The sequence below is a fragment of the Amblyraja radiata genome, chromosome 24, assembly GCF_010909765.2.
Source record: "Amblyraja radiata isolate CabotCenter1 chromosome 24, sAmbRad1.1.pri, whole genome shotgun sequence".
In the NCBI taxonomy this organism is placed as follows: domain Eukaryota; kingdom Metazoa; phylum Chordata; class Chondrichthyes; order Rajiformes; family Rajidae; genus Amblyraja; species Amblyraja radiata.
Genome location: NC_045979.1, coordinates 13923203 through 13947502, shown reverse-complemented (window position 1 = coordinate 13947502; position 24300 = coordinate 13923203). Strand labels below are relative to the sequence as shown.

Here is a 24300-nt window from a genome sequence, read left to right as displayed (position 1 = left end):
CGTTGGTCGGTTAATTGGCTTCTGTGAATTGTACCTAATGCGTAGGATAGAACTAGTGTACAGGTGATCGTTGGTCGGTGTGGACTCAGTGGGCCAAGGGGCCTGTTTGCACACAGTGTCTCTAAACTAAAGTAGGAAGAGTAATTGCAATGAATGACCACCTAACATATCTACCTAACAATTGCTGTTTAGTTCATTCATTTTACTGGCCTGAATGTCTTTCTGCAATTAACGTTACAGTCATGGGAGAGTATTGCACATAGTGAAATGTATTTACATGGAGGGGAAATGCATAGATAATGGGTGCATTTGCATGCATTTTACAAATTGCACATATATTGTAACATGTTAGATGTGAGCGATTATTTCCCAGTTTGATCAGTGATCATTAGAAAGCTGGCGAGCTATGTTTTACTTTAGTGCAGCTAATGTTTGCCTGGCATTAGTTGTAGAGATAATGACATGATAAATTTCACAATGCATGTTTCATCTACTGCCAGCAGAAATCTTCATTATTAATTGAAGTTCAGGATGTGGGAACAAGGTAGCAATTAGAAGGTCTACATTACCACATCAACGTCCAACACGTAGTATCTCCCAGCCTCGCTTTGCAGTGGTTAATGTTATTCACTGGAGCTCCCTTTACTGATCGCAGCTTTTGTTTTGTCATGATCAAATAAAGTCCAATTTTAAAGCTGACTGGCCTTAAGGATAAAGGTTGCTTGCCTAGATATTAGTCTTCACCTTCTATTAATGTGCTAAGTTTGTGTTACGTATTTTGCTCATGGTCATTGTAATTTTCGCTTCTCCATTCCAAAACAAAAGTGGGAAGGAACTGCAGATGCTGGTTTACACTGAAGATAGACATAAAATGCTGGAGTAACTCAGTGGGTCAAGCAGCATGTCTGGAGAAAATAAATAGGTGATATTTTGGGTCCAAGCCCTTCTTCAGTGAGAATCAGGGGTGAAGGAAACTAGAGGCATGAAAAGGCTCAGAACAAATCAGAGCCAGCACCGATGACCAAGGAAAAGTGGAGCCCACAATAATCCATTGTTGGCTGTGGAAAAGGTATTAACGAAGGGATATATGGGTGCAAACAGTGGAACCAGCAGGACAACTAGGGTGGGGGAGAGACAGAGAGCAAGGGTTACTTGATATTAGAGAAATCAATATTCATACCGCTGGGTTGTAAGCTGCCCAAGTGAAATACAAGGTGCTGTTCCTCCATTTTGCATGTGGCCTCACTGACAGTGGAGGAGGCCCAGGACACAAAAGGTCAGCATGGGAAGGGGAATTGAAATGTTTGGCAACCAAGTGATCACGTAGGCCAAGGTGGACTGAGCGTAGGTGTTCAGCGAAACACTGTGTTCAGTGGACACAGTGTTATCCAGACTTCATATCTTCCCACAAATGTACAACAGCCTTTGTTTCTACTGTACAATGTCTGCTGTGGGAAACTAAACCCTTCAATCTAAATCCAATTCTGAGCAGCCAGCTCAACAATGGTGGTGAGCGCTGAAGGCAGGTATCCAGATAGATCAAGGCAAGTCAAATCTTAACACACAAATTGGTGTGGAACATACCATATTACTATTTGTAACTGATCTTTGCTCAAGTTTGTGATTTTAATTTTGGAAGGTAAGATGAAATTCACAATAAACGTCAGCAAAATATGTAGCACAAGCTTAGCACACCAGGAGATAGTGAAGATTAATATCTTTGCAAGCAATGTTTATCCTTAAAACCAGTCAGCATTATAATATAGAGTTTCTGTATTTCCCGGCAATGAAGACGCGCCTGCGTCGAAGCCGCACACCCCCGATGTAAATTGCTAAATTTTGAAACGAGGATGGCGGGACGGGATCAAGGGTTTGGTTTAGTCTAGGGGTCGGTAACATCGCCTGCGACTGGCTGCAGTTCCCACATCCCTCGCGATCCCTGGTACTGGCTTCAGTTCCCAGGTCGCCTGCCCCGGGACTAGTAGAGAGAGAGAAAGAGAGCCCAGGACGGAGCAGACAGTCTTACGCCCAGTAGCTACCCGCCAACCACCACCTCCACCAGTTGCGCCTGTGCCGGCAGAAGGCGCTGAGTTGGCGGCCGGTTCCGCTGTCCGGTTCCGGCGGCCGCTTGCAGCCTCCCGAGCTACTTCCCTCCCCGGGCCTGACTCCCCACACGCTGTGAAAGGAACTCTCCCCCCCCAGCGGCGCTGTCCTTTTACAGCCGCATCCCACTTTACAGCCGCTTCCCATCAGCTGCCAGCAATGAGGGATAGACTTGGTTGTCCCTTAGTACAGCAACATCGTTCTTGATGTTGCTGTACTGAGGGATAGCCAACTCTATCTTTCTTGGCTAACAACCTAACCTTCGACCTCCTAGACATAGGTACATTTTCGTGCCTTAATTTGGGGTAAAAAATAGCGTCTTCATTGCCGGGAAATACAGTACATTGAAATTATGCCTTATATGAGAACATAATACAGTATGAGTAGGAAGAGGCCAACTATTTCATCAAGCCAGCTCCACTAGCCTTTAGATATTAGAGATGTGGACACAGGCCTTTCAGCCCACCACGTCCTTGCCGACCAGCGATCACCCTGTACACTAACATAACCCTACACATTAGGGACAATTTACAATTTATAGAAACCAATTGAACTAGAAACGTCTACGTCTTTGGATGTGGGAGGAAACTGGAGCTCCCGGTGAAAACCTACGTGGTCCTAGGAAGCAATCAAAAAACTCTGTGCAGCCAGTATCATTACTCGGGATCGAATCTGGGTCTCTGGCACCACAAGGCAACAACTCTACTACTGCACTCATACGCCACCCCAAATTACCCTTCATCAGTCCTCAAGATTGTGGCTGATCAATCTTCTCACAGCCATCTTTCTGCATTAACCCACAACCATTTATTTCCTACAAAGCCAGCATTCTGTGTTGCATGGATTCAACAATTGAGCCTCCACAGTGCGTTGGAGTAGAACCTAACACATTTTCATCACCTCCTAAGTGAAGGAATTACTGCTTCTGTTAGTTCTGAAAGTATCATTCTGATACTGTAACCCACAATTCCAGATGGCTGAGCCAGTAGAAAGATCCTCCATGCATCCAGCATGTCAAGCCTTGTAAAATGCAATATTTGTTCTCTTTAATAAATTCTAGAGAATATGAACCTGGCCCAGTTAATTTTTCACATACGGACCTGGAATAGTCTAGTGAATCTTTGCTGCACTCCTTGAGGCAGTATATCCTCTGTAATATATGCAGCTTGAAATTGTTAAATAAATATTAAATAAATGAGGCTTTCTTTGCACCTTCTTGACCTTCGTGATTCTTTCCCTTCGTCATCAGTCACTTCAATCGCCTATACTTTTAACCTAACAAAAGAAATGCAGAGGAAAGAACTGCAGATGCAGGTTTAAATCAAAAGTAGACACAAAATGCTGGTGTAATTCAGCAGGACATCTCTAGATCTCTAGAGAGAAGGAATGGGTGACGTTTCGGGTCGAGGCCCTTCTTCAGACTGATGTCAGGGGAGTGGGCGGGACAGAGATAGAATGTATTCGGAGACAGTAAGACTGGTGGGAGAACTGGGAAGGGGGAGGGGATGGAGAGAGGGATAGCAAAGGCTATTTGAATACAATACAATACAATACAATACAATACAATACAATTCAATTTATTGTCATTTGGACCCCTTGAGGTCCAAACGAAATGTCGTTTCTGCAGCCATACATTACAAACAAATAGACCCAAGACACAACATAATTTACATAAACATCCATCACATTGCTGTGATGGAAGGCCAAAAAAACTTATCTCTCCACTGCACTCTCCCCCCGATGTCAGAGTCAAAGTCAAAGTCAAAGTCAAAGCCCCCCGGCGGGCGATGGCGATTGTCCCAGCGGCCCTTAAAGCCACGCCGGGTGATGCAAGGTCGCGCACCGGGTTCTTGATGTTAGAGCCCCCGGCGGGCGCTCGCAGAGTCCCGCGGCCATTCCAAGCCGCGCGGGGCGGTGATGTAGGCCCCGCTCCAGGAGCTCTTCAACCCCGCAACTCGGGCGGGAGAAGTCGCCGTTGCGGGAGTCCTGAAAAGCGGTCTCCCTCCAGGGACCCGCGGGCTCCCGGTGCCGCCGTCCGCCAAACCCGCAGTTGCAACCTCCGAATCTCCGGGGGTCGGGTCGCAGCAGCGTCCACCACAGCTCCACCCGCTCCGGACTCGGCCAGCTCCGCGACGGTGAGGTGAGTAGTCGGCACCACAGCCCCCGGTCTTCCTGTTGGAGGCCGCTCCTCGTTGCAGCCCCAACGACAACGGAGACCCGACAAAGAAAAGGTCGGGTCTCCCATGCAGGGAGAGATTTAAAAGTTACCCCCACACCACCCCAACCCCTCCACACACATACCCCAACAAAAAATAACAAAAACTACATAAAAACATAGATATAAAATAATAAAAACGCAGACGGACTGCAGAGGCCGCTGCTGACGAAAGTCGCGCCGCCCACCAAATATCCTCTGGTTAGAGAAGTTAGAGAAGTTAGAGAAGTCAATGTTCATACCGCTTGGGTGCAAGCTACCACAGCAAAATATGTGGTGCTGTTCCTCCAATTTGCGAGACCATTGGCGAGAACAAGCGCAGGCTCGGCTATCGTTTCGCTAAACACCTCCGCTCAGTCCGCCTTAACCTACCTGATCTCCTGGTTGCTCAGCACTTTAACCCCCACTCCCAATCTGACCTTTCTATCCTGGGCCTCCTCCATTGTCAGAGTAAGGCCCAACGCATTGGAGAACAGTATCTCATATTTTGCTTGGGTAACTTACACCCCAGCGGTATGAATATTGACTTCTCTAACTTCATGATTTTGTCCAAATAATATTATTATATTATTATAATTATATTATATAATTATTATAATTTATAATAACATTAATATTATTTAAAATTATGACATTCTTTGATTATTATAATATGATTCACGTATGAGCTATTTAGCATATTGTAACAGACCATTGAATAACTACCACCAAAAAACCCGTTAGCAATAAGTGATTTTACTGCGTATTCTATGTATTTCTGACAATCGGTGAAAGTGTTAAATGATTATTGGATAAATAAAACCATGCGTGCAACTGCAGAAAATGGATTTCAAAAGTTCATCACATTTCTGAAATTGGAAACCAATTGATACGGAAGCTTGGCTATTAATGTGTTTGTTAGCTTTAATTTTAACTTTGTGAAACGTTTTCTTATAATGTAGCCCATACGTAATTGGAACCACCAACCAGCCGATCAAGACAACACCAAATCATGGCCTTCATCTAAGTTTCAGGTAAAGTACGGATTGATTGATATATTTAGAAATGAATGTATTATGAATTAGTATTATGTTTACATATTCTATTGTGCTGCAGCAAGCAAGAATTTAATTGTTTTATCTGGGACACATGACAATAAAACACTCTTGACTCTTGAAAACATTGAGTAAATGTGCCATCGTTCCCTGTGGACTTGATTTAATTTTCATAGTAGGTGCAAGTTTCTCAAATTCGGTGAAGGAAACTGAAGGAGGAGCAGAGACACCTTTCGCTGTTTGTACCATGCACAAATATGCACAGATTTTTCAGCTGAGACTTTGCCAGATGTAGCATCTGCCTCAATGTAATGGCCTCTAAAGTCAACAAGGATGGACACAAAGTGCCAGAGTAACTCAGCGAATCAGGCAGCATCTCTGGAGAAAAATGTTTGGTGACGTTTCAAGTCGGGACCATTCTACAGACTCAATCTGAACCCTCCTTCGGGTTGAAGAAAGATCCTGACCCGAAACGTCCCCTATCCTTTTTCTCCAGAGATGCTGCCTGACCCGCTGAGTTACTCCAGCATTTTGTGTTTATCTTTGGAATAAAGCAGCATCTGCAATTCTTTCATATCACCTTTTACAAGGAGGAACTGCTGTTCAGCTTTTAACTCCCACTGAATCACGTCAAGTGAAATACATAGATGACAAAGCAGGAAGTACAAAGGAAATACAATATGAATTATACTTAAATCATTGTCCAGGAAACAAAATAAATGGACATACAGGTGGAAATCATTAATCGACAGCAAAGAAAATTTAATTTTTCTGATTATAATCTGTAACAAAGGTTCCAAAAGTTCAAAGGTTATTTTATTGGTCACATACACCTAGATGTAGTGAAATCCTTCTTGCCAATGCAGCACATAAAGAAAGAATACAGACATGACAGTAATAAAGACATTTAAACATAAAAACATCCCCCCACAATGGTTCCCATTATGAGGGAAGGCACAAAGTCCAGTCCCCATCCCATGTCCACCCATAGTTGGGCCTATTGAGGCCTCCACAGTTGCCTTTACGGAGTCCCGATGTTCCAGGCCGTTCTCGCCGGGTGATGGTGCTCCGGCGTCGGGAGAATCCTCTCAGCGGCATGGGAACCCTGGAACGGCCGCTTCCCTTACCGGAGACCGCGGCTTCCGAAGCCAACAAGGCCGCGCCGGAAGGATCTCCCACCACTGGCGATCTCAGCGAGAGATCCCAGGCTCCCGATGTTAAGTATGGCGCCGCCGCCCGCAGCTGGCCGCTCCACAGACCTGCAGCTCCACGATGTTTTTTCTCGGCGGTCTTCAGCTCACCGAAGCTCCAACGCGGCGACCCGGGCAAGGCATCGCCCGCTCCGCGACGCGATAGCGCTCCAGCGCTGTGCCACCGCCGAAGCCGAGGTTCTGGGCGGTCCCCGACAGGAAACGCCGCTCCAGGCCCGCTGGTAGGCCGCGAGGACGGGTCGAAATTGCAGCCCGGAGAAAAGCTGCCTCTCCGACCAGGTAGGGACCCTGAAAAGTAGTTTCCCCCTTCCTTCCCAACCACCCCCCACATAAAAAAGACTAGAACTCCAAAAACAAAACACTAAAACTCACTAAAAATAAAAAAGAGTGAAAAACTAACGCACAGGACGGCGCCCCCTAACACAGTGAGGAAGATGACTGCACTTTATTGCCTTCCATCACAGTGGGAACGTTGATTCCGCTGTGGGTGGATGTTTATGTTAAACTCTATCGTGCATTGTGTTCTTTTTATTCGTATGGCTGTATGGTAACTCAAATCTCACTGTACCAATTGGTGCATGTAACAGTAAATGTAACTTGAACTTGCTTAACTAATTTTCCTTAGCAAATTCACGTGATAAGAGCAGAATTAGGCCATTCAAGTCTACTCCGCCATTCAAATCATGGCATATCTATCTTTCCCTCTCAACCCCATTCTCCTGCCTTTTCCCAATAATCCCTGACACTCTAACTAATCAGGAATCTATCTATCTCTGCTTAAAAATATCCATTGACTTGGCCTCCACAAATGAGACTCTACTAGTCCCACCTGCCTGTGCTTGTTCCATCTTCCTTGTAACTCAGGGGTTCCCAACTTTTTTCGTCCCGTTTACCCCTGGCAACTTTAATAGCGCATAACAATGTTATTTCACTTATTTATGAACAACTACTGATGAACAGATACCGGTATACCAGAACCAAACACAGTCAGTCAATGAGAAAAATTATGTACAAATCTAGAATCAATAAATTTACCCCCTGGGAAGGCGAAATTTACCCCAGGTTGGGAACCCTTGTCGTAACCTATCCAATCCATGTGCCTGTCTAAATGTTGCTTAAACATTGTAATAGTACCTGCCTCAACTACCTCCTCTGGCAGCTCGTTCCATACTCCCACCAACATTTGCATAAAAAAGTTATTTTTCAGGTTCCCAGTAAATCTTTCCCCTTCACCTTATGCCTATGTCCTCTGGTTCTCAATTCCCCAACTCTGTGCAAGAGACTGCGCGTTTACTAGACCTGTTCATCTCACGATTGTGTACACCTCTCTGAGATCACACCTCATCCTCCTGGAATAGAGTCCCAGCCTGCTCAACCTCTCCTTATAGCCCAGGCTCTCGAATCCTGGGGGGGAGAGGGAATGCAGAGGGTTACTAGAAATCACACTGCTGGGTTGTACGCTGAGTTGATGGACTCCACATCCACAGTATATTTGTAATTGTGGCTATGGGATGATTAGATTTCTTTGAATTGATGCAGTAACTGCCGGGACAGAGCAAGAGTGGGCTGCTTTTATAAATCACAATGTTGTGTGCAGTATTTTCCTTGTAAGAAAATAGATAACAACAAGCTATTTTCCATGGGATTTTCTGAAATTGCAAATTAAAATGATGGAATAACCTGCAACTTTAATCACTAGGTTGGTCCCATTTTCGAACAACGCGGAACCCGCCAACGGATTCCTTAGTCGCTACTTACAGCGAAAGTTGATTGAGTCAGAGAACGTCGCAAATGCGAACAATAACGAAATCCTCAACATTCTCAACTGGGTGCCCAAGTTATGGTATCATCTACACACGTTTCTGGAAATGCACAGTACATCTGACTTCCTCATAGGTAGGTGCTACTAAATGGATGATATTAGAACATGGTTAATAAACATCAGAAAATGTTTATGTCTATCATTATGATAGTCAGTCTTACAGCGTGGAAACAGGCCCTTCGGCCAAACTTGCCCACACTGGCCAACATGTCCCATCTACAGTAGACCCATCTGCCTGCATTTGTCTTATACAGTATCCCTCTAAACTTGTCCTGTCCATGTACCTGTCTAAACGTTTCTTAACCGTTGCGATAGTAATGATGTATATGCATTTGATGTGAAATCTAAATCATTCATGGAAATCAATGTTGAATTCTTCAATTTAAAGTGTTACTTCCCCTCTCTCTTAGTTTAGTTTATAGATACAGTGCAGAAACTGGCCCATCCGCCCACCGTCCGCTCCGACCAGCGATCCTCGTACACTAACACTATCCGATACACAAGGAACAATTTTTACCAAAGCCAACTAACCGACAATCTTTGGAGTGTGTGAGGAAACAAAGTCACCGGGAGAACGTACAAACTCCGTACAGACACCGCCCGTAGTCGGGATCGAACCTGCGGCTCTGACACTGTAAGGGAGCAACGCTACCACTCTATCATAAGAGTATGTTATAGTGTTGAGTCATACAGCACGGCTACAGACGCTTTAACCCAATTGTGCGGCATGATGGCGCAGTGGTGGAGTTGCTGCCTTACAGCGCCAGAGACCCGGGTTCGATTCTCACTACGTGTGCTGTCTGTACGGAGTTTGTACGTTTGCCCAGTGACCACGTGACTCTTCCCCTGGTGCTCCAGTTTCCTCCCACACTCCAAAGACGTACAGGTTTGTAAGTTAGTTGGCTTTGGTTAAAAATAGAAAGTGTGAGAGAGAGAAAGTGTGAGGGTGTGACTTTGTGAGAAAGCGAGTGTGAGAGAGAGGGTGTGCGTGAGAGAGTGTGTCAGAGTGTGTGAGTGTGCAAGAGAGAGGGTGTGTCTGAGGGAGTGTGTGAGAGAGAGAGAGAGTGAAGAGACCGTGTTCCACTTGTATATGGAGTGAGAGTTTGCTGCCCCTGTACGAATATCTGAAGGGGCTGCTCCTCAAGTTTTGGTTGCATTTTAGTCCCACGATCCTGGTGTTTGGGCACAGGGCAGGGAGTGGAGAGGGCTGACCGGGAAGGTGGGATCTCCCTGTCGGTTTGCTCCTGGGCCTAGCCAAGATGGACATTTGCGGGTCCAGGCAGCGGGCGGTCGATGGCCACACCAGAGATGGCTGCCTGCCCCTCTTCCGGGCCTACGTCCATGCTCGCGTGTTCCTGGAGAGGGAACACGTAGTGTCCATGGGGACTCTAGAGGCCTTCCGTCAACGCTGGTCGCCACGGGGAGTCGAGAGCATTGTAGATAAAGATTGAACCATTGTACTATAATGACTGCTTGATGTATTGTGACCATTGAACGTTTATGTGCTTTTGGTATACTGTAATATGCAATTGTTGAATAAAGTTCTTGGAATGGAAAAAAAAAGTGTGAGTGTGTGAGAGAGAGAGTGTGAGAGAGAGTGCATGTATGTGAGAGAGTGTGCATGTGTGTGAGAGAGAGAGGATGTGTGTGAGAGGGAAAGGGAGAGGGAGAGAGCGAGAAAGACAGAGTGCAAGTATAGGTTGCGGCAAACATGTAGATAGGTAGTAATTTAGGGCAAGGAACTGACTAGCTTTTCACAGCTGCTCTTGTTCTTTATCCTTTAAAAACATTTATTTCTATAATTATATTGAACAGCTGATAACGCCAGTGCTTGGATTTGAGCCCAATCCAGTTAAATCTAACACAATTGCAGATTAATAATGTGACATTGTTGTCAGAGACACTATATTGCATCACATTGCATACCATTGTTGGCACATACCTCCTGCTGCCATTGAATATTGAATGAAAATATTAAAGATATTCAGCCAGATATCCCCAGTGGTTAGGTTTTCTTAAAATGAAGTATAAGACCAAGCGTAGACTCGGCGATTATTTCGATGAACACCTACGCTCAGTCCGCCTTGGCCCGGTTGCTAAACACTTTAACTCCCTTTTCCATCCCCACACTGACCTTTCTGTCCTGGTCTTGTCCCCTAATCAGAGTGAGGCCACGCATAAATTGGAGGAACAGCACCTCATTTCACTTGGGTAGTTTACAATCCAGCAGTATGATTGATTTCTCTAATTTCAAGTCACCCTTGCATTCCCTCTCTCTCTCTCTCTCTCTCTCTCTCTCTGTTCCTCCCCCACCCTGATCATCCAGCTTGTATCAGTGTTTGTACCCCCTCGTTATCAGCTCTTCCACAGCCAACAATGGACCATTGTGGACTCCACCTTTCCTGGGTCATCCTTGCCGGCTCTGATTTGTTCTACACCTTTTCATGTCTCTAGTTCCCATCTCCCCTGACTCTCAGTCCCAAGAGTCTTGACCCAAAACTTCACCTATTCCTTTTCTCCAGAGATGCTGCCTGTCTCGTTGAGTTACCACCATTTTGTGTCTATGTATGAGTGTACAAAATTTGATACCATCCACAGGTAAGAAATTAGGCATGTAATGAATGGAGCAGAGGTATTAAACAGCTGTTTAGCCAATGAGTAGAAACAAGGAACTGCAGATGCTGGTATACATAAAAGGATACAAAGTGCTGGAGTAACCCAGTGGGTCATGCAGCATCTCTGGAAAACTTGGATAGGTGACATTTCAGTTCATGGCCCTTCTTCAGACACCTGACCTGAAACATCACCTATCCATGTTCTCTAGAGATGCTGCCTGACCTGCTGAGTTACTCCAGCACTATGTGTCCTTTTCTTTTGCCAATGAGTTAACTTTAGCAGACATTTAAAGTTCAAAGGGCCACAAAGTGCTGGAGTAATGCCCCTGTCCCACTTAGGAAACCTGAACGGAAACCTCTGGAGACTTTGCGCCCCACCCAAGGTTTCCTTGCGGTTCCTGGAGGTTTTTGTCAGTCTCCCTACCTGCTTCCACTACCTGCAACCTCCGGCAACCACCTGCAACCTCCGGGAACCGCACGGAAACCTTGGGAGGGGCGCAAAGCCTCCAGAGGTTTCCGTTCAGGTTTCCAAAGTGGGACAGGGGCATAACTCAGCGGGTCAGGCAGCATATCTGGAGGATATGGATAGGTGACGTTTCGGATTGAGACCCTTTTCTTCAGACTGATTGTAGGAGAGGAGAAGAAAGCTGGAAACATGGAGGAGGCAGGACAAAGCAAGGCAGATAATAGGTCAACATAGGCGAGGGGGGGGCTTTGATAGGCAAATAATTATAACAACAGCAGAGATAAGATAGGAAGGAAGGTGTGAGGCAGGTTTGAAGAGTTACTCATTGTAAAGCCATGGACTTTTTTATTGTAGACATAGACTTATTCAATTTGGCTTATTAAGTTTCAAGGCAAGAGTTTAAGATATATCGTAGCCACTGTGATGCATTAACATTATATTTTATTAATTGTCTTCTCTTTTATTTCTTCTCTTCCAGGTCCTTGCTTTTTCCTATCTTCTCCTGTCAACATGGCTGAATTTAGAGAATGGTTCATTGACCTGTGGAATTATTCCATTCTCCCTTATCTTCAGGAAGGCGTTAATGATGGTGTTAAGGTGATTATTTATATTAATGATACAGATATGCCAGTCATTTTTTTAAATCAAATTGAATGTTTATGTCATACAATATAACCTTCATGGGTCCCTCACCTGAAATGATTGCAATAAAATATTTTTTCACACAAAGGGTGGTGGGTGTATGGAACAAGCTGCCAGTCGAGGTAGTTGAGGCTAGGACTATCCCAACATTTAAGAAACAGTTAGACAGGTACATGGATCGGACAGATTTGGAGGGACCAAGCGCATGCAGGTGGGACTAGTGTAGCCGGGACATGTTTGCCGGTGTGGGCAAGTTGAGCTGAAGGGCCTGTTTTCACACCGTTTCACTCTATGACTCTATGACTATAACTTTGGCCATCAAAATTATTAAAGGAAGACTATTGAAGCAGTAACAAAGGACCATGCAAGTAAATATTTTTAATTTAAAGAATGATAAAGCAAATGTTTTTTTTAATGAAATAAAATTTACTAATCCACTTGGTTAGCACGGTGAAATTAGTTCCTTTCATTCTGTTGTATAGTTAATGTTTAAAATATTACCCCATTAAGCAGTTTCCAATTTTCCAGCGAGATTATTGAGGCAGTACATTGATGGTGTTAAGAAAGGTCAGGCAGGAGTCTCCAGTCTTTGGGATAGTGGCCTTCGATCTGTTCCTTCCAAGATAGTCCTGGCAAGGGATATAGGTCGACTGAAAATTAAAGTCCTGAATTGGGGGAATTAGACGCATTTTGATATCACGCTTGAGGTGTGTGGGTGAGAGTGTGTGTGGGTGAGAGTATGTGTGAGTGAGTGTGTGTAAGGGTGTGAGTGACAGTGTGAATGTATGTGGGAGACAGAGTATGTGTGTGTCTGTTGAGAGAGTTGTGTGGGAATGCATGTGAGAGAGTGCATATGAGTGAAAGTGTGAGTGAGAGTAGGTGAGTGAGAGAGTTGTGTGCTTGACAGTGTGTGTGAGTTTGTATGTGTGGGAAAAAGTGTGTGTGTCGAGAGTGTGTGTGAGGAGAGCTTGTGTGTGTGTCTGTAGAATGTGAATATGTGTAAGTCTGAGTGACTGGCAGAAATAAATTGGGAGCAGTTACTTGTGGGTAATTCAATAGAGAGAGACTTAAGGGGCTGTCCCACTTGGGCGACCTAATTGGCGAGTTTAGAAGAGTTTGAAAAAATGTCATGTTGAAGACCTCCTTCGACTATGTAGAAGACCTCCTTCCACCTCCTTCAACTATGTTGAAGACCAGCTTCAACTAGCTACGACTAACTTCGGGAAAATTAGACACCGAATAATGGAGAGTGAAGACAACCTCCTTCGACCTCCCTTCGACTATGATGAAGACTATCTACGACTATCTTCGACTACCTATGATTACCTTCAACTACCCTCGATTACCTACGACTAACATGCCGACCTACTACGACTAAACCTACGAGTAAAAAAACTTGATTTTTCCATTGGTGACCTTATTTTACTCGCGGGCATTTTTCAACATATTGAAAAATATGCCGTGACCTAGCTGAGGCCTCGAGTATGTGGGGATTACTCTCAAGCATGAAGGAAAGTTACAAAGACCTCCTAGGACCTCGTGTCGACCATGCTGCGAGTATGAGTTGAGGGCAAACTCGCCAGAACGCCTGGATTGGTTCACCCAAGTGGGGCAGGCCTTTTAAAAATGAAATAGTGAGAATTGAGAACCAATGTGTCTCTGTAAGTCTGAAAGTAGGAAGGCAAGCTCTGAAGATCCTGAATGTGAAGGAATATCAACAGAAATTCCTTCACAGAAAGAGAAGCATGTGGCAGGTAGGGCGTAGTGAAAACAAGTGAGGCTCCTCAGGAGAATGGAATGTACAAAGAGTTACTTAGAAATAGTTAAAAACTGCCTGTGTTTTTTGGACATGGGCTCACATCATTTAAGAAATATCTGTATATGCACTTGAATTGCCAATGCAAAGAAGACAGTGGGTAAATGTGCTGATATATGAACTACTTTAGGTAAGTTGGACAAAGCAATGGGGACGGTGGCCATGGGGACTTTTCTGTGCTGTTGGACTCTGACCATGAAATTTACAAAATTCTTAAGGGATCCTTAAAATGTAGAGAATATGTTTCTCTTGGACCAGGGAGCACCTTTTGATGAATAAACCGTTTATGACGTAGATGAGGAGAAATTTCTTCGGACTGAAGTGAAGAAAGTAGCCTTTGGGTTGTGGAGCCTCCGGTCACGGAGTTCATTCAAAACAGATCAATAGCTTCTGAATATTAAGAAAATCAAAGTGTATGCCACTGATATAGAAGATCAGCTATGACCTTGATAACTGCTGAAAGGCCAGATCAGTTTGTTTGAGTTTAGTTTATTGGACTGCAGCTCCTTCTATATTCTTGTGCTGCCTAAAAAGGAAGAGAGGAACTGTAATTGTATCAAGTGTAGGGGTTGTATGCATTTTAAAAAGCCCTCGTGACAACTTTGCTAGCAATCGCGTGGCTGGCTACAGAGGAAGCAATGATTCACAAATGAGAGAGCACTCGTAATTCCTAATCACTTAAAAACAGACTGTAGTATCTCGTGAACGGTAAAAGATTTGATTGCATTTCAACATTCGTAATGTAAGGACCAGTTAGGAAGAAAACAGTGAATGTGATTTATATACAAAAATGAATTCATACTTTGAAGAGATAATTTGTAATTATAATAGCAAAATCCGCAAAATGATCTTGACAACCATATATATTTACAGTGCCTTTGGCATATTAAGACGCTTTATTGGAACTATATATAACTAGATTTTCACCAGGAGAAGTAAAGGCTGATGTTTGACACATGGAGCATCTTAAAATGAAGAGACAGAGATAGAGGGATGGGGAGGGATTGTTGATGGCTCTGATCCTGGCCAATTTGATGAAGGTCCATCCTTGAGCATCGGTGTTGTTGAGGTTGGGATACCCAAGAAGCCAGAGTAGGAATTATTCATTTGTGATAAAGTATCTGTAGGTGAGAATCCCAATCTATGACAGGTGGATAGACGTGTTAAACAGATTTGCAAAGTTCTATTCCTATTCTGACCTTTCTGTCCTGGGCCTCCTCCACTGTCAGAATGCGGCCACACGCAAATTGGAGGAAAGGCTTCTCACATTTTGCTTGGGCAGTTTACAACCCAGAGGTATGAACGTAGTCCATGGCGGACTGAGCAAAGGTGGTCAGCAAAATGATTGTCCAGTCTGCATGAGTCATAAGATCATCAGTGATAGGAGTAGAATTAGGCATTCGGCCCATCAAGTCTACTCTGCCATTCAATCATGGCTGATCTATCTCTTCCTGTTAACTGCCATTCTCCTGCCTTCTCCCCATAACCCCTGACATCTCTACTAATCAAAAATCTATCTACCTCTACCTTAAAAAGCTCCACTGACTTGTCCTCCACAGCCTTCTGTGGCCTTCCAGAAGAGGGGGTAGGATCAATGTATTAAACAACCAGCCTCTTCGCAACAAACATCAGGCTCTTGAACACAGCGTAACATTAACCTATATCCATGGACTGCCTTTGGTTGCACTAACGAATTTGGATATTTTTGCACTGGTATTATTGATTGAATTTTTAAAATTATATATGTACCTGTATGTATTGCGTTACAGGCTTGTTATGCAGTTGCAAATCAGAATTCCATTGTTCTGTTGTCAGTACACATAACAATTTAACCCTCTTGATTTTAAACTGTAAATACAAAACAGTATGTGTTTCTATTTATGAGAGAGTGTTCACATTCAAGTGTGCATGTATTGTATACTGCTTCCCATGACTTTATTCTCCCTCAATCAATTTGTCTCTGAGTTTGTGTACAAATGCAATGACTGTTCCATGAATTAGGTCCACATTTGCTATGACTAAAATCCACCACTACTTCCAACTAACACTCAAATTCGATTGTTTCTCATTAGTTACATTCTTTGTGGAGATTATTAATTGATGTCACCCAAGGACACCCATGCTTTGCAAATGTCGATTTATTGTATTTATTTAATACACATTATTATGGACTAATTTGGGGGGAGGGGGGGGGACTAAAGCCATGAGGGATAAAAACATTTCAAGACCAGACAGTGAAAATATGTTGTTTTCCCATCAAGAGCGCTTTGTACTTCATTCAATAAGATCTAACCATCTTCCAGAAGTTATAATCTATGTTTACCACTGCCCAAAGCTGTTGGGAAGATTACACATATTCAAGAGTCAAGAGTGTTTTATTGCCATATGACCCAAAACAGAACAATGAAATTCTTACCTGCATCAGCACGACAGATATGTAAACATAGTACTCAGTAGACATCTTAATAAGCAATAAAAAGTTCAATACATGAAAACAAATGAACAATATAGTGCAAGGATTTTTTTTTAAAAACAATCCCCCCAGGTCCCTAGTACGAACAAGGTAGTTCATAATTTGGAGTTTAGTTGAAGTTCGTAGTGATCAATAGCCTGATGGTTGTTGGAGAGAAGCTAAATCTGAGCATGGATGTTACAGTTTTCAAGTTCTTATACCGTCTTCCCAAAGGGACATTAAGAGCATGGCCAGGGTGGTGTGGGTCTCTGATGATGCTGACTGCCTTTTTGAAGCAGCGACTCCTGTAGATCCCTTCGATGGTGGGGAGGTCAGTACCTGTGATGCACCACTTTTTGCAATCTTCTTTGTTCATGGGTGTTCAAGTTGCTGAGCCAGGCTATGATGCAACCAGTCACTTTGCTCACGACCTTACACCTGCAGAAGTTTTAGAGAGTATCCGTTGACATATAGAATCTCCTCAATCTTTTAAGGAAGTATAGACACTCCCTGGCATACGTAATAAGCGACTTGTGTAAACTCGTACTTACGTAAGCAATTCGTTAAGCCCACTGCTTTATTTCTGAGTTGCGTGTCTCGTAGTCTCAGTAGCTGTTCTCACGGATGATCCCACATCGCCTCCGCCATGCAGCTCCCACATGGTCTCCGCGTCAGAGCTCCTACGTGGTCTCCACCTTGGAGCTCCAACATGCTCTCTAGGTTGGAGCTCCCACCATGGTCTTGAGTCGGAGCTCCCCCATGGTCTCTGTGTCCGAGCTTCCCCTGTGGTTTCTGTGTCGGAGCTCCCAAAGGTCCACAGGATGAAACCCTTACATAAGTCGGGGAGTGTCTAGATTTGGGCGGAAATCGCTTTTAAAACACGGGGGAGGGGGGGGGACACACAATTTCCTGGTAGCCCGATGACAAGTGTGCATGACAAGTTTTGACAACTAACAATTTTATCTCCTCCCGCCCCTTACACACACACACATCTTACTTACCATCACGGAGCTGGCTGACTTCCGTGGCTGTGGTGGCGTTGCGGCTGCGACTCGACTTTGGAGGCTCGCAGGTCCCTAGTTGGCGACCGATTTTCGGGAGTTCCAGGAACAACAGCAGCTTCTTCCGCCCCAAATCGTGGGGCTTGAATTGGCCCGATCGTGGGGCCTTTCAGCGCCCGGCGTGGCTTAAAATTGGCCGCGGGATCTACAATTGCCCGGCGGGGGCTCCAACATCGAGAGCCGTGATGCAGCAGTTTGACTGCCTGACCACAGGAGAAGAAGCAGGGAAGAGATAATATGGGGGGGATTGTCCCCAACTCTCAAGAAATGGGAGGGGGGGGACACGCCCCCCTCCCTCCACCCCCATCCCCACCCCCCTGGGATTTCCACCCATGTCTATAGAGGCAACAGGCAGTATTTAAATAAACCACTGCAAGCAACATGTTACATACACATCTCATGGGAAATCAAATTGAGAATTAAAATTGACCATAGAAATACTTGATGGGTTTCTACATGAATTCCCAATGTGTGTCTACATTTTGGGACATTTTTTGAGCTGTTGGGTATAATTATTGGAATGCATTTTCTTTTTTTTTAATTTCATTTTAGACCTATGGAAGAAAAGCTGTGTGGGAAGACCCTGCCAAATGGGTACAGGATACTCTACCTTGGTCAACTGCCCCACAAGACCGCTCCAAGATCTTCCATTTGCCTCCTCCAAGCATAGGATCCCATGTTACTGGACCTCCTGCAGATGAAAGAAAGATCAAAGAGACGGCACCAACGTCAATTGAATCTGACCCACTTGTAAGCAGTGTAACATTGTTTTATTATTTATATCAATCGATGGATAGTAATCAATCAATAGTGCTTGGACACAAAAGGCTGGAGTAACTCAGCGGGTTCTCTGACTGCCTCTCTGTCGAAGAGGAATAGGTGATGTTGCCTGCCTGACCAGCTGGGTTACTCCAACTTTTTGTGTCTATCTTCGGTTTAAACCAGCATCTGCAGTTCCTTTCTACAGAATCAATGGTGCTTTATTGTCACATGTGCAAAACGCAATTGAATTCTGTTTCAATTTGCTCGATTTGGCGCCTGCCAAAGTTCCAAAGCTTGTGTGCGCGGTCTTTATTGCTGGTGATATTCTGAATATTACTAACAATAGAGTGAAAGTAGGCACGCATATCAAATGTTGAAATAGCAGTTTATACCTGTGTTTACTTTTACTGTTGAATTAAAAATATTAGTGAAATATTAGTTAATTGGAAAAAATACATATTTTAACTGAAAGAATTGCTCTTCTTTGCATAATGCTTTAAAATCTTTAAGATCTGTTTACAGCTGCCCAGTTATTTAGATTGGATCTCGGTTTTTCATTTCTCTTGAAAACTGGCACTTTCAGCAGTGAATCATTGTTCACCAACCACACTGAAATATCAAGTGTGAACAGAAGATGATGGAACCACTCAACACGTCAGGTGGCATCTGCAGAATTTGAAACGGTTATCGTTTTAGGTTGAAGATGAGTTAAACCTGAAAGGTTCTAACTAATGATGTGTCTTTGACCTAACGTGTTAACACTGTTTCCCTTTCCGCTGAAGACTAAATAGAGAGGGTCAAATAAGCTGTATCTATAATCATAAGATCATCAGATATAGGAGTAGAATTAGGGCATTCGCCCATTGAAACTGCTCTGCCATTCGATTATGGCTGATCTATTTTTGCCTCTCAGCCCCATTCTCCTGCCTTCAACCCATAATCTTTGAAGCCCTTACTAATCAAGAACCTACCAATCTCCTCTTTAAAAATACACAATGACTTGGCCTCCACTACCGTCTGTTGCAATGATTTCACAGATTCACCACTGTCTGGTTAAAGAAGTTCCTCCTTATCTCCATTCTAAAGGTACATCCTTTTATTCTGAAGCTGTGCCCTCTGGCCTGTGACTTTCCCACTACTGGTAACATACTCTCCAAGTCCACTCTAGACAGTTCATTTTTTGGTAGGTTTTATTGAGATCACGCCTATCCTTCAGGCCCAGAACCATCAAATGTTCCTTAAATGTTAACCCAATAATCCCTGGAATCATTCTTGTAATCATCCTCTGGAACCTCTCCAATGCCAGCACATCCTTCCTCAGAAATGGGGACCAAAACTGCTCATAATAATCCAAATGTGGTTTGAATAGTGCCTTATAAAACGTCAACATTACATCCTTAATTTTATCATCTTGACTTCATTGGGACTTCCACACCGATCGGCGGGTCGAATTTGCCCTCTGTGGCCGGGGTTCTGTAACTCTGACCGTGCCAGAGCCTTCAGATCCGTTCCCATAGCCAACTTCCGAGGCCGACTTTGCGGGCTGACATCTTGGCTCCTAGGCGGACCCGTTCCAAAACCATTAGACTCCTCTCGGAGACCGCCACCACTGTTGGTCCAGCAAAACGGATAACCCAGAAAGGCTCTGGAACCAAGTGATACCGGAAAATCAGTGGTGGACATGTACTAACATTCCATTTGGCTTTTATAATGGCAGAAATTAGAAGGCTGCAGCTCAGTCAAGAAGTTTGCGAGAGAAAAGAGAAGTTGGGGCGTTAGGTTCTAGGAACTGATGGTCTTTTTTTGTGGAGAGGACTGATTTGAAAGCGAGGGGTACAATACCTCAAGAGAAGGAACCTTTAACAAAATCAGCGGACGTTGGTACCACAAAGGAAGACGCTTAGAATGAATTTCAACCAGAGAGTAGGAGGAGAGTCTCATGAAAAGGAGTAATGGTTTATAAATGACTTGCCAGCTGAACTCCCACATCTTATTCCACTGTGAAGTATTTTTGGAATACATTGATTTTTAACTACACATAATTTAATGTTTCTGCATTAAGGAACAATAATGTGCATTATATTCCATATAATTTGACTAGGAGCTGCTTATTTATTCAGCTCTAAGTAACATTAAATACAAATTCCCAAGCAGGTATTTTTTCTAATAACCCTTAAAGCAATTTTTTTTTAAGAGGTAAATTGTGTTTGCTTATAATATACATCTCTGAAGTTACAATTCAGTAAAATAATACATTGATATTTTTGTATCTAATTAGTTTGGCGTACACTGTAATATGCATAAAATCACGAGAAGAATAGATCGGGTAGATCTCTTGCCCAGAGTAGGTGAATCGAGACCAGTGGACACAGGTTTAAGTTGAAGGGGAAAAGATTTAATAGGAATGTGAGGGGTTTCACACAAAGGGTGGTGGGTGTATGGAACAAGCTGCCAGAGGAGGTAGTTGAGGCTGGGACTATCCCAACATTTATGAAACAGTTAGACAGGTACATGGATAGGACAGGTTTGGTGGAATATGGACCAAACGCGGGCGGGTAGGACTAGGACATGTTGGCCGGTGTGGGTAAGTTGGGCCGAAGGGCCTGCTTCCACGCTGTATGACTCTGACTCTATAGGATCATTATATTTATCCTTAAAATCATGTGGTCAGAATTTATGGTCGGCAACAAGCATTGATTTTCAGTGCTAACTTCAAATAAATCCCAAAACGGCCTGGAGAAATCAGGACAGCTGCACTGTCTCAGCTTTTCCTGGCAATCCCTGCAGCGTTGTGTATTTTGACCACATGTTGAAGGTTGAGAGTGATCAGAACAGGCTCCTCTTACATACAGCGAGTAAAAGACATTGGCAGCTGGCTGACCTATGACCCCTGGCTGACTCATGACCCCAAACTTACTCAAAGTTGTCGAATACTTTAAATGCTTCAAACATTCAAGATATTGTTATAGTTTCTTATAAAAATGTAAAACATAAGGTTAAATTAGATCTAAAGCATTCAAAAACAATTTAAAAGAAACAAAATCAACTAAAGACCCCAGAAATCCTCTTCCTCCACTAAAATGAACTGTTTAATTACAAGGTGCACCAGGCACGCTCCCTCTCCCTCTCCCTCCCCCTCTCTCTCCCTCTCGACCTCACCCCCTCCCTCTCATACTCCCCCACCCCCTCCTCCTCCCACCCCCTCCCCTTCTCCGCAACCCTTTCCCCCTCCTATTCCCATTCCCTCTCCCTCTCTCCTTCGGCCCACCGCATCTCCGCTGACCATCGATCACCCGTACACTAGTTCTATACTACATGCTAAGGACAATTTACAGAAGCCAATTAACGTGCACGTCTTTGGAATGTGGGAGGAAACCGGAGCACCCGGAGAAAACTAGCACGGTCACAGGGAGAACGTACAAACTCCACACAGACAGCACCTGTAGTCAGGATCGAATCCGGGTCTCTGGCGCTGTAGGGTATCAACTCTACCACTGCACCACTGTGCCTCCCTTATCCGCCCTGGGCAATTTTCTGTTAACGTGTAACTTTGTCCGTTGACGGGGTTATGAGTGATTCTAGCAAAAGCAACATCATAGCTAATAATGACAACCTGGTATTTTGCTTTAATTGGCAACATTAGCAACAGTTCAAAATTAAATGTTCCTTCTCTTATATTCACAGATGAGTATGCTACTGAGGCTCCAGGAGGCAGCCAATTACACCCAAAGTTGTGAAGGAGACAATGTTTTGGAATTATCTTTGCAATCAACACATTGAAAGAAAAGAAAGCAAGGAATATGGGAGCCATCTTGTTTTTAAATGTGTCATAACTACATTATGAATATTGTAGTCCTGAGGCAGATGTATATTCTGTGATAGACGTAGTTAGATAGGGGGCTAAATTAATTCATGGGTAAAATTGTAGGTTTAAGGCCCAAAATCATATGTAAGTTAACTGTGATCATTTATTGTAAATCATATCACCTAGCCATCTGGAAGGAATAATACAATCTGACTGTATGGACTTTTAATGCTGTGTTTGTACCTTATAATTCAATCTTCAAAAGTGCATGGCAATCATTTAAGCAGAAACAACTAATATTTTAGTGAGCTTTATTAAGGTTAACTCCGAAAGTACAACTCAAACAATTACAGGGAACTGTCGCTGTTCCACTACTGCTATCATCTCAGATGTCACACCGGTGCTTATTGGAGAAACTCTCCACCAAACTTTGCAGTTGATAGTGCTCAAAACCTCATTCATTCACACAGTTTGTGTGCACAAAAGCACAGCTAAAAAAATGTGAATCATAGTGAAACCACTAAAACAGGAATTTATTATTTCCCAAGTGATAAAATGGTGCACACAGGAAATGAAATGTCTTTGTATCCTGAATTTCAAACTGATATGTCTTTTTTTAAATTTTGGTTTCATTCACCGTTGATGTGTATTATAGGAACCCTTTAAGTACCTGTTTCCCTATGCACATATGAGAAGGCTTTTTAAACAAAGGCAGTTGAGGGAGGGGTGAGTGTACATTATGGAAACAAAATTGTTAACCTCAGGAACAAATTATTTTTCCTCCTTCAACATCGCAGCTTAAGTTAATTAGTTTCATTAGATCCCCTGCACTAAACCTATTAACAGGGGGCCAAACTGACTTTTCCCAGAGATAACCTAAAACCTACTTGTACCTAGTTACTTGAAGATGTACAGCAAACAAATGTTTAATCCCTTCTAAGTATTATCTGTTTTTGGGGCATATTACTTGTGTCCCAATGGCTAGTCCATATGCATATGTCATCCTAAAGAGTACCTATAATGGTAAGAGCAGGTTTTTTTTAAATTTTAGCTACAGCACAGTATGTGTTCCTTGTGTTTATAATGCTGCAAATATCCAACTTTTGAAAATAGATGCAGGAATGTCATATTTAAAATTTCTTCTGAACTTCTTCAACGTTATTATGAAGAACACCCGCAGCATGAGTTATTACTTGGAGCTTTTGCAATAAAATTGTGTGGGAAGAGATTCACCCTCTGCTGTACGAGGTCAATGTTTGAAGCAGTGCCATGTCCATTAGCCTCTACTTAACAAATTTTATTGAAGTCAATGGAGCCAAATTTCAATATTACATTAGAACGTAGAGTGCTGGAGTAACTCAGTGGGTCAGGCAACATCTATGGAGAACGAGGGTAGGCGACGTGCAAACTGAAGAGTTCAGACTGCGTCTGAAGAAGGATCTCTACCTGAAACATCGCCTATCCATGTCCTCCAGAGATCCTGCCTGACCCGTGTAGTTACTCCAGCACTTTGTCTTCGACAAGATTCCAGCATCTGCAGTTCTCTGTGTCTTCACTATTACATTGTACGTTTAAGGCAAACAGTAGAAAGTGAATTTCTGGCCTGTACACTTTCCTTATGGTGTAAACGGCAGCATTGTAAGGATTTTAATGTGTTTCTGAACTAGCTTTTTCACAATATTCTGTGATTTTTCTGGTTATTGATTAAATCAAATCATCAACTTACCAATTTCATCCTCATTATTCATTCATCAGTTCAGTTTTCCTCCTGTCTCTGAATAGAACTATTTGTAAAGCTGGGACTTTGGCCATGAATTTAATATAACATACACCACTTGGCTCCGATGAGAGTTCTGCAACACCCTCTCTCGCTGCACCCCCGCTGTGATTCCTTCCGCTCCCCGCTCTGCGACTACATTTTAATCCGGACTCACTCACCTTCTCCACAGCCACCAATGGACCATTGTGGGCTCCACCCTTCCTTGATCATCGTTGCTGGCTTTGATTCGTCCTTTTGCATACCTGTCATTCATTTGTTTCTTTTCATATCTCTCATTTCCCTCGCCCCCGAATCTCAGTCTGAAGAAGGGCCACGACCCGAAACTTCACCTATTCCTTTTCTACAGAGATGCTGCCAGACCCACTGAGTTATTCCAGCTTTTTGTGTCTATCTTTGGTGTAAACCAGCATCTGCAGTTCCTGCAGAAGCATTCCCATGAGTTCCAATTCCCGACTTATTTCTCTGTAACCTATTCTCTCTCAAACATCAACTCACCCATTTTTTTTGCCAGCATCT

General features: G+C 43.5%; 1 protein-coding gene across 11 annotated transcripts in view; it reads left to right on the top strand.

The window, feature by feature from the left end:
- nav1 (neuron navigator 1) overlaps positions 1-23729 on the top strand; it is a 513650-nt gene extending 489921 nt beyond the window's left edge. For all 11 annotated transcript variants that reach the window (XM_033042458.1, XM_033042456.1, XM_033042454.1 and 8 more), the window contains 5 exons: positions 5260-5331; positions 8263-8459; positions 11945-12063; positions 17990-18187; positions 21884-23729. In XM_033042458.1, coding sequence (XP_032898349.1) covers positions 5260-5331; positions 8263-8459; positions 11945-12063; positions 17990-18187; positions 21884-21979 — 682 coding nt within the window. In that variant the 3' untranslated portion in view covers positions 21980-23729. The remainder of the gene's footprint in view (positions 1-5259; positions 5332-8262; positions 8460-11944; positions 12064-17989; positions 18188-21883) is intronic.
- The last annotated feature ends 571 nt before the right edge of the window (positions 23730-24300 follow it).